At 41.6% G+C, this 10,848-nt stretch overlaps 1 protein-coding gene across 1 annotated transcript; it reads left to right on the top strand.

The window, feature by feature from the left end:
• Positions 1–236: 236 nt before the first annotated feature.
• On the top strand, positions 237–10,579 carry LOC139217001 (phosphoribosyl pyrophosphate synthase-associated protein 2). Its single transcript, XM_070848257.1, has 11 exons — positions 237–324; positions 1,891–2,051; positions 3,624–3,676; positions 5,350–5,416; positions 5,517–5,689; positions 5,863–5,978; positions 6,683–6,738; positions 7,638–7,786; positions 7,949–8,019; positions 8,788–8,934; positions 9,030–10,579. The coding sequence occupies exons 2-11, from the start codon at positions 1,969–1,971 to the stop codon at positions 9,186–9,188; spliced, it is 1,074 nt and encodes a 357-aa protein (XP_070704358.1). The 5' UTR covers positions 237–324; positions 1,891–1,968; the 3' UTR covers positions 9,189–10,579.
• Positions 10,580–10,848: the final 269 nt, after the last annotated feature.

Genomic DNA, 10,848 nt, shown 5'->3' with positions numbered 1-10,848 from the left:
GATAGGGAGAACTACACTTGCACAAAATTAGAAAAAATAGCGTTTTGCGATTTAAAAGTGAGGTGACATTAGTAATGACTATAATGAGTTGCTTCTGTCTGAAAGATCTAGTCGTTTACGGGTTTGCAAAGGTCCCTGAATGCATCTTAAGTGCGTCCCTTTCTATTTTCTAGCCTGTGATTGGTCGAGCTGGCGCGTCCATCACAACTGAACATCGCAGGCACTCGAGAGTCGAAGTGAGGGGAACAGGTTGAAAAGAGCAGGAGGCTTGAACATTCAAATACTGTTGGTTGCTGATTGTAACCGGATCTAACACACAAGCTGGTGAGAAGCATTATTGTGCTTTGTTTTAATCAGTATTCGCTGTCTATTTTTTTTACTCGGTGCGTAGAAAGACGTGCTTTCCGGTGCATGAAAAATCAATTCGCGCATTCAAGAGCTAACGTTATGCCATGACAAGATTATTTCATGTGAGCTATCGCGTTAGTACTGGCGGGTCACCGTTAGCTAGCGCTATCTCATGATGCTACAGCCAAACATTTAATATTTGCTGACGTTAAATTGACTTTTATTTGTCTAAATGCTTTTATACATTAGTCATAGCAACCACAACTTCAGCACACGTCTTAACTTCTTAATACATTAATTACTGAATAATATATGGCACCGTAAACGGCTAAATCCCGTGTTGTCCTGCTAGCTTAGCAAGAGGAAGCTAATGTCGTGACTGTTGATAGTTGGGATGAAAGATACACGCGATACAATTGACCTATTAAATGCACGAGCGAGGCCGTTACACGTCACTGATCCGCTGAAGGAAACTCATCATGTTAGGATATACATTAAATGTAATAATTACTCATCCAGTTATTTTAAGTCGTGCATAGTCTGGTTGCACATGGTTGCATATGGCACTTGGGCTGCAGCCCAGCCTTTGTGTTTGCTCAGTGTATGCATGTGCAAGCAGATTCACTAAAACCAATGCGTCCTGTAAACAGTACACAAACTATATGACTGTATAATAAGATGCAGAGTAACCTAGAATTCAAAGAAGAGAGTCAAAATCGTGGCAGTAAAATAACAAACTGAGTAAGAAATGTGTCAATCAGTACAGAGAGAAGTAGCATGCATGAAAAGGAAAGTTTGTGAAAGATCAGTAACTATCCTATGATCGGTGTAAGTGGGTAAATAAAGTCTTTACCAAATCTAACTATTGCAAATCCCTGGTCCTACTTTTAGGCTCAGGAGATCAAGCATTTTTATGAGTTCTCTTGAATCTCCTGCAGGACTTAGGACACACATTATATTAGCTGTGGAAATATATAACCCCTTAACTGTCGATTTATTATAATGCAAAGCTTCCTCAAAGATTGTCAAGATTTTTGGATTGTCGCTTTAGTGAAAAAGAGAAGAAATGGCTGCCAAAGTGTGTAGTCAGACAATGCTGTCATTCAGTCTAAAAGGAGACCTCCTCCTTGCTGTTTGCACGAGGTTCATAAATAACTCAGTGCTCAGATATGAAGTCCTGGTCAAACTTGTAGATGGAGGTTCATCCCATGTGAATAGAAATTTTGATTAAACAGGTAATTGCTTTCCACCTCCACACGCATACCAGTGAACTGTACGTTCATTAGGTTCGTCAGCTGTGGTTTAGTTTTATTACACTCAAGTTTTATGCTTTAACTTTTATGATTACGTGTTAAAAGAAAACAGAGGTCTTACAGTATTGACTAAGCCTTCCCTGAACGGCTGATTTTTAAGAAAATAAATTCTGTTCAGGGGCTTATGACAAGTCTTCCATGACTAAGTGAGACCTGTTTCCTGTTCTTGAGTTATTGGAGCTGACACATTGACATAAAGGAAGTAATCGCTCTCCCCTCTTCTCTGCAGGAAGGGCTCAGCGCAGCGTGGGTGCCCAGGGAACCACTGCCAGAGTGTGGGGAGAGCAGCGGCCGAGATCCCAGAGACATGAACCACACCAAGGGTGGCCTGGTCATCTTCACCGCCAACTCACACCCCTCCAGCCGCGAGCTGGGAAAGAGGATTGCAGAGTGAGTACAGGAGGCATGGATGACGTATTACACACACAGACAAATGGAGCATAGTACTGCCTGCAAAACTGGTTATTTTAAAATAAACAACCCATACAAGTTCTTCCAGAACAGATCTGTCATCATCTTTTTCTCACATGAAAGTTTTTTTTTTGTTTAAACTGTTTACTGTACCAGGAATGTGTTAAGACACATGCTTTTCATTTGTGCTTCCAGAAAACTAAATTTGGATGTGCAGTGTTTCCCTCTGAATCGATGGTTATGCACGCGTTAACACGTGCAATATTTACAATATGACCGACTGCAATCTAAAGCATGGCTAAGCTACAGGAAAGACACTAATAACACAGCAAAATCTCTTTGCAAAAATAATTTTGTGCAAAGGAGCAGTCTCTTTCGCAATGACAAAGTATTTCCTGCAGCTTGGTTCCAGAATGCACAATGTTTTTTTAAATTTTTTTTTTTATCTTAGTCAAATTATTTTTGCGAAAAGATGGCTCGTTGGCTCTGCAACTGTAAGTTTGTCTGTGCATGTTTGGGAGGAAACATTTTAAAGGATTGCTGCAAGACCTATGGAAACCTCCTAACTCCAGTTTTGGAAATGGAGATGCCACGGTCATTTCAGTAGCAGGGTTACTTTGAATTCTGCTCTCTATACTACTACACATATTTTTTTACATAAATATTTTTGTTGGAAATATGAATATTTAGTTTATACTTAAGCACTATATGCAGTACAAATACACATTTTACTTATTATTTTCTGCCATTATTCACCTACATTTAAACACAAAACCATTTGACTCAGCCACCCTCACCATCCCCCGCTGAACCATCACATGTAACCCAACAGCTGTGTGACTCTCCTCCCTCAGAAGATATACGCCTTAAGATAAAAAGTCAACAAATAAAAGGATAATTAAATACAAATATATTATAAATATATACAAAATAAGGGAGTAAAATAACAATTATAATTTTTCTGTAAATGTGACACAATGTGAAATAATGTCTTCACCATTTAGTGGCAACTGCAAATTTGAAAAAAAATTGTCCTTGCAGCTAAAAAATAGGAATTCAATGTAACTGCTTCACTGAAAGGACCATCTGTAGTAGCTGGATGGTGTGTTGCAGCACTGTTTCTTGTTATGTGTAAACAACACTCGACTGCAAAACCTAGTTGAAATGCACATGATGCATTCCTGGATTCCACAACGACATAGCAGTCTGTGCATGTTTCTAAAACAAACAGAGGCGGCCTGGCTTATCTGACTGGAAATTCCACGCTCTGTGTGTGAGAGAAGAAATAAAACCCAGCATGATAAGAGTGAGCAGGTCAGGTTGTCTCAAGATAATGTAACAACAGATGCTAGTGTATTATCACGTGTGTGTTCCCTTGTTATTGAGAAAATAATACAGTTGTTGTTGGGTTTTTTTAGCATTCCTTTGTATGAATGTGAACAAACATCCAACTCTATTAGTTGTAACAGCAGTTTTATTCCTGTCATGGCAATAAAAGTCGTCTGATTTTTAAAATACAAGCTGAATTTGTCTTCTTCCTTTCTCTCCCAGGCGGCTAGGGGTGGAGCTTGGCAAAGTGCAGGTGTATCAGGAGGCTAACAGAGGTAAGATGATGTCTGAGAGGGAACGACTTCTTGTTATTACCTCTGACAAGGCGGTTATGTTGTGTGTCTGTTTGACAGCAGGATTACAGAAAAACCCACTGGCCTGATTTTCATTCAACATGATAGAGGATTGTAGAATGGGAAGGAAGAACCCGTTTAATTTTGGAGCAGATCTGGATCTCACTTATCAACAAGCAATAATATTGACCAAATTGTATGATCAGTGACTGGTGTGGTGCAGCTAAACACACAGCAAAACATTAATGACATAATTCCTATAGTTAATATATCCAGACATATATATACAGGTTGCATGTACAGATTTGCATATCATAGAAGATTGGACTGTTGGCCTTGTAGGAGGTCTGCTGTCTCACAGTGCCCTTCTAGTTACACAGCTGTCACACGCTGTCAATTAACAGTTCAATCAAAACATCGCCCAGGCCTACAGGGCAGGACTGCACAGAACACTACAGGCTGCCAGACTGATGGCGGTGGAGTGGTCTGAAGACACATGGACAACAAGGCCCACAGATAAATGATTAACATCGCTGTCTCACTGTGTATTTCACCGGGTTAACAGTTTGATGGTTAATGTGAAAGTATGTCGCTGTAATGAGAGCACAGGCTGAGCGTGTAAAAAAATGTGTTGCATAACAAGTCAGTTTGATGGTTCTGTGTTTGTACATGTCCAGGGACTTTTCATTCTTCTGCATAGTTTTGACTTATTTATGAGTTTGTTGCATTAATATTGTCAACAAACTGTGCACAAGTCCGTGTCGAGTAAATATCATGGAGCACCCGCTGCTTTAAGAGAGCCTGATTAAAACCAAGTGTTACATAAGCTTTCAGGTTGATGTCCTACCTGTCACCATGGCAACAAACAACTACTCCTATCCAGGAAACTGGACGTCATCTTTTCCACAAAGTCCATACGTGTTTATGGTTTGTTTCGCAGACCTGACGTTGTTGCAGTATAGCTGCCTGTACAATGCGTTTGCCAGCAGACTGCCTATTCATTGGAAGGCTTTTTAGGCTCTGCTTGCACCTGCTGGAACACACAATGCTGATGCAAGTTGGACAAAACAAAGAGCAAATATTCAGCGTGGTAAATTACATATCGCAGGCAATTCTAAGCACATGCAAGATGACTCTCATGGTGTACTGTGAAATTTGAAAATCTATCTAAAATCCCATGCTTGGGAAAATGGCTAGAATATTCAGTAGAATATACACATGAGCAAAATTGCAGAGATTAATATTCCACATCATGAATATTCAGAGCTAGCCAAAGTTTCTTGGCTCCAAAACTGCTGCTTGCATTAACTGTCAAACTCAAACCCACACAAAACACATTTGGATCGATGTCAGTTCTGACTGCGTCTCCTCTGTTTCTGCTGGACATTTGGCTCCGCATAGGAAGGATTTTGTTTTCTAATGTCTTTTCCGTGGGAGGCACATTTTTGAATGCTAGTATCTACAATTTCCCACAGTGGGGGGGTGAGGGGGTAGGGGGTTGTGTGAGAGGCACAAAGGGCTCAGATAGCCCTCTAATGATGCTGACATGCCATGTAGGCTTTGCTACAAGGTAGGAGTGCACGTGTGAATGTGTGTTTAATGCGCGCACACTCTCTCGCTGCTCCCTCGTTCTCACATCCTGTTTGTTTCCATAGAAACGCGGGTACAGATCCAAGAGTCAGTGCGAGGCAAAGATGTCTTTGTGATCCAGACAGTATCCAAGTAAGAATGATCACACACACACATAATAGAAAGTTTCAGCACAATTGTCCCCGACACATCTCACTCATTATGTTTTCTCTCCATCCCTCGACTGCATCAGAGATGTGAACACCACCATAATGGAGATGCTGATCTTGGTGTACGCATGCAGGACCTCGTGTGCCAGAAGCATCACAGGCGTCCTCCCCTACTTCCCCTACAGCAAGCAGTGCAAGATGAGGAAGAGAGGCTCCATTGTCTCGAAGCTTATTGCCTCTATGATGTGTAAAGCTGGTAAGAGAGGATTGGTGTGCGGCTCAAAACAGGAAGTGAGAAACTAGAAAGAGTCACTTTTGTGTGTCTCTATCAGAGTGAAACATCACAAATCATAACATTTTATTAATAGAATGTTGTCAATTGCTGCAAAACTGTAAGCATTCACGTTCTCAAACTGACTGTGTGTGTAGGTCTCACGCACCTGATCACCATGGATCTCCATCAGAAAGAAATTCAAGGGTTCTTCAACATCCCAGTGGACAATCTGAGAGCCTCCCCCTTCCTGCTGCAGTACATACAGGAAGAAGTAAGAACACACGCACATGCAACACTGTGATCACATCACTACATTGTAAAGTTTGCTATCATGTGCTAGGCTATAATAAAATTAGCATTGGTTGTCTAATACCAGCCAGGAGTGTTGCTACTTCGCCATAACAGACAGTAAGGCGCTAGTAGGAGCTTGTATCGTGTCTCACAGTGCCTGAGATTGCTTCTCATTTGTGCAGAGAAGATAATCCTCTGGTCTAAAATGAACACCACAAAGAAACACAGTTTTCCTAACGGATGAAGCAGTGGAGTCCCGTTTCCTCTCCTGCACTGAACGCACACATGCACAAAGCCAGCAGCTCTTTTTCCTGCTGGGAAAACTGTGGACCATGATGATATGTGGTGAAAATACCACTAAAACCTACTGAAAACACACCAACTCACTGTAACAGATCGCTCAGACTCACTACCTCCTCCTACTGCAGCACGCAGCGACTCCCTTATGTTACGTCTTATGATGCGTTTCTGGGGAAAAAATTTTTAGGAGCTTTGTGGAAAATGGACACTTTGTCCTACGAGTTTCTGCATTATAGTGTTGTAAAACATATTAAATCCTGCATTACTCTTAAGGTAATGCTTAGCTATATTTAGACAATGGCTGTTCAGGAGAGGGGTTTAGCGAAGTGTTGTTGTCTGCAAATCTGATAAAAAAAAAATCTTTATTTTCCATGAATCCGTCAGATTCCTGACTACAGAAATGCTGTGATTGTGGCCAAATCTCCAGCCTCTGCCAAAAGGTAAGCTCTCCTCACTCGCTATACTCACCAACACAAATGTGCCGAGCCTGAGAGCTGTGACTCATTATATTATAGAATTAACGACCATGTTAATCATGAACCCATGTTGTTCTCCCCTCACCACTCTTTCCTTCCCTGGGGAAGTTAAATGGTAACTGGTATTTTTAAACCTGGGCCCTATTTTTACATATTTTGGGTTTGAAGTGACTGATGGGTACAAAAAGTGTTGGAATTGGTCCAGTAAATCACCTTGACAGCAGCCGGCAAACGGGCTGCGATGGCTGCAGCGTAATCCCTTGGGGCAAGTGCTCAAAGTAGGTCCACTAAAAGTGCTTATTTTTGCCACTGACAGGCTCAGATTGTTATTCTAAGTGTCCCCCACAGAAAAAGACCTCTATATAATCGTTCTCTTCAAAGCCACCACAGTCCACTGACAAAAACAGCATTTTACCTCGAAGAACACAGCAGTTGCTGCCTTGATTGCTTATTTTGTTTGTGTTATTGTGTGTAACACAAATATCATGTCGGGTCCAAATGAACCCTTTTAAAACACCAAAGTCATAAAATAAAATAACATCTGTTTCTCAGCTGCTGGCTGCGGCAACCTGCTGGACCAGTTCCACTTCCTTTTTGTATCTACCAGTCATTTCAAGCCCAAAACATCAAAGATTCAGGGTTAAAAATGGCAAAGTCACTCAGACACAGGCGGACCATTTATAATGTACAAAGAGTTAAGGTCTATAATTGTATTCATGTAGCAGCATGCATTGCTGTCAGTGTCATGTTTTGTACAGTGACTGTTAAACTTGAATGGTTCTGTATACGCACCACTTGGTCCTTACTTGTAAGTGCTTATGCACTGCCGTCGCATTTGATTTTTCCTCTGTCTGCGTGCGCAGGGCTCAGTCATTTGCAGAGCGTCTCCGTCTGGGTATAGCAGTGATCCACGGGGAAGCTCAGGACGCAGAGTCAGACCAGGTAGACGGACGACACTCCCCACCCACTGTGAAGACCACCGGAGCCATTCATCCCAGCATGGAGATACCATGTAATGCAAGCACACACACTAGCAATGCACAGGAACTCCCATGTAACACAACATGCTGTGTTTGGGCGTAGCATAAAGAAGTATTGCTGGGTAATAATGATTTCAGATACAGCACTTCTCACCATTTCTCCATGTGTGTCCTTTTTTCCTTTCTGTTTCCAGTGTTGATCCCCAAAGAGAAGCCACCTATCACTGTGGTCGGAGATGTAGGAGGACGCATCGCCATCATAGTGGTGAGAGCATACAGAGTGATTAGTTTTAAGACACCGTGTAAATGTACATGTATGGGTGGAAGTGACAAATTACAATTACTCTTGTTACTGTACAACATGTTTCTTTTTTGGGGGGACACTTCTGCTTAAAGTATTTTTAAGAATCAAAACTATTTAAGTAGAATTTTAACTCGCATCAATTACTGAGTCACACGAGAAAGTCACAATAAACTAGAAGAACAAAAGAAAGGTACCAGATCAGCAGCGGCAGCAGAGAAGCTGCTGGTGTGTCTGCAGCTGCAGCAGTGACAAAAAAAAGGAAATCCATTGTGTGAAAAGGCCGAAGACAATAGCTCATTCTTTTACAATATTTTGTTGTGGCTTTTGGTAGTTTCAGTAATGACTGTTACTATAAAAGCAGCTGGATCATGATTTAACATCCATTATAAGAAATAAAATAACCTCATTCCCTGTGCTCTATGTAGGTTACTATACAGGTAACTCCATTCAACATTTAGTTCAAGTTAAAATCGTGGAGCATTGTTTATCATTCTCTTGTATGTGCTCTGTCATGTATACATTGACACGTTAATGCTGTACATGTGAGCTGTGCTATTTTATACTGAAATCTATTCCAAGTGAACAGCATGTTTACTCGAGTGAAATATTCCCATCAGTAACAAAAGACTAAATGTTTGTGGTGGCATGTTCACACTAGAGGGTGCCATGTTGCCTTTACTATGCTGAGAGTTGATTTTCCTGACTGAGATGGGTCCGTTCGTCCCACAGGACGACATCATCGACGATGTTGACAGTTTTGTGGCAGCAGCGGAGACTCTGAAGGAAAGGGGGGCCTACAAGATCTTCGTCATGGCAACACACGGCATCCTCTCCTCCGATGCCCCCAGGTTCATAGAGGAGTCGGCTATTGATGAGGTGAGTGCGTACTCCGAGATCCTCTCTTCAACATTAACTGTGCTCAGTTACGTCACACCTCACACACGTCACCCACATCTCTTTTCCTCCCCCAGGTGGTGGTGACCAACACGATCCCCCACGAGCTCCAGAAGCTCCAGTGTCCAAAGATCAAGACAGTGGACATCAGCATGATCCTGTCGGAGGCCATCCGCCGCATCCACAACGGGGAGTCCATGTCCTACCTGTTCCGTAACATAGGAGTGGATGACTGAACACCCTGTCACACACACACACACACACACACACACACACACACACACACACAGAAACATACATACTATTTGCCTTTTCAGATCTCTCCAGAAACACAGGGGTGAATGTTAAACACTGAAATTTACGCACACAAAAATATCTATTTTCCGACTTGTATCATAACATACAAATAGCAATGCTAACACTTTCCTTTGAGTGCAGCTTAACGTAGACGATGACCGAATGCACACACACACTTGCACATAGATGACTGAACACACACCTCGTTCCATAGCTGTGACGGAACACTGATCTGTCCTTACTGGGTGTTAATGGACTACTGCTCACCTCTCCAACGGCTGCCCTCCCGTCAACAAAACTTCAGCTTTTTGTTTTGTGTGTTTTCTCTCTTTCTGACTACCGTCTTTACTCACCTCTCCGTCTCGTCTGTAATCATTTCCATCTTTCCATAATGGACGCGTCTGCGTGTAGGAACATGATGTTAGTTTGCATTGAAAGTCTCTTGCAGTACCATCTCCTTTACTTATAATACAAGAAAGAGTGCCAGTGCCTTCTGCAGGACATGCTCACAACACACAGGCCTTCGTTAGTCCGCCTCACAACTGTGTCTCAGCTCATAGAACTAATTAATCATTAATCCAGGAATATGCAGGTTCCCAGCTAATTAACTTGTGTAGAGTATCGGCGTGCATGTTTAACCCTCTGTCAGATTTTTGTTTGTTTATGTGGTGTCTGAATGTGCTGCTAATATAGTTAGTTTAGACTCCCATCAGTTAGCCATGTCTGTGTGGTAGCCATAACACTTAGATACTAACCTGGTGTCAAATCTACTAATTGCTAAAGATGAACTGGAATTAACACAGGAAATGTTTTCTCAGTCTGGTTAATTGGACGTTACAAACATTTTATGGCGGTGCACTTGTGAAGCATGTATTCATGAGTCATCCATTGTAACATTGGGTGCCATCATTTCAATGCTTGCTCATATTTTATATTTTGTCCACGCGCAAAGGAGCAGTTCCCTTCAAGCTGCAGGGCTCTGGATCTGGAAACTCACAAAGAAACCGTTTTCCTAAGCTAGCAGGTCCAGGCCTGAAGTTACTGGAGCCAGAAGGCTGCTCTTAATCATTTGGAAATGGGTACGCGAATCCTTGCTCCTTTAGGTCATTATGAAAGAGAACGATGAAGTTTGCTTCAACACAATCTACCTGAGATTCCAAAAAAAAAAAAGTTACAAACTGCAGCTAAAGCTGGAAAAGTAGATCGAAACTTTTTCTGACTAGCAAAACTTGACTGAAGCAGGTCTTTGTCACTTTACCAGATGTGTTCCAAAAATGTTTTGTATTTATTTTCAGCACTTAATATGAATAAATATGACCTATGAAAGTAACCAATGTCTTGTTTTGTGGTGTTTGCTAGCTTCAGGTTTAGATATCTTGTAAGCATGCTGATGTTTCAGCAATTCAAATGTTTACTGCATCTTAGTTTAGACTGTTGACACATTTAGCAGACAGCTGAAGTAACTTATGATACTAAACTTATGACATTAAAATACACATTCTTAAAGGTTTAACGTGGCTAAGCAGTATGTAGTGTGGGTCACATTCTCCACAGTTTCATTGAAGCAATTGTTTAATTCTCAAAGAGGGGAAATGTACA

The sequence above is a fragment of the Pempheris klunzingeri genome, chromosome 17, assembly GCF_042242105.1.
Source record: "Pempheris klunzingeri isolate RE-2024b chromosome 17, fPemKlu1.hap1, whole genome shotgun sequence".
NCBI lineage: Eukaryota > Metazoa > Chordata > Actinopteri > Acropomatiformes > Pempheridae > Pempheris > Pempheris klunzingeri.
The sequence above is the reverse complement of the archived record's forward strand: the minus strand, read 5'-3'. Positions and strand labels throughout refer to the sequence as shown.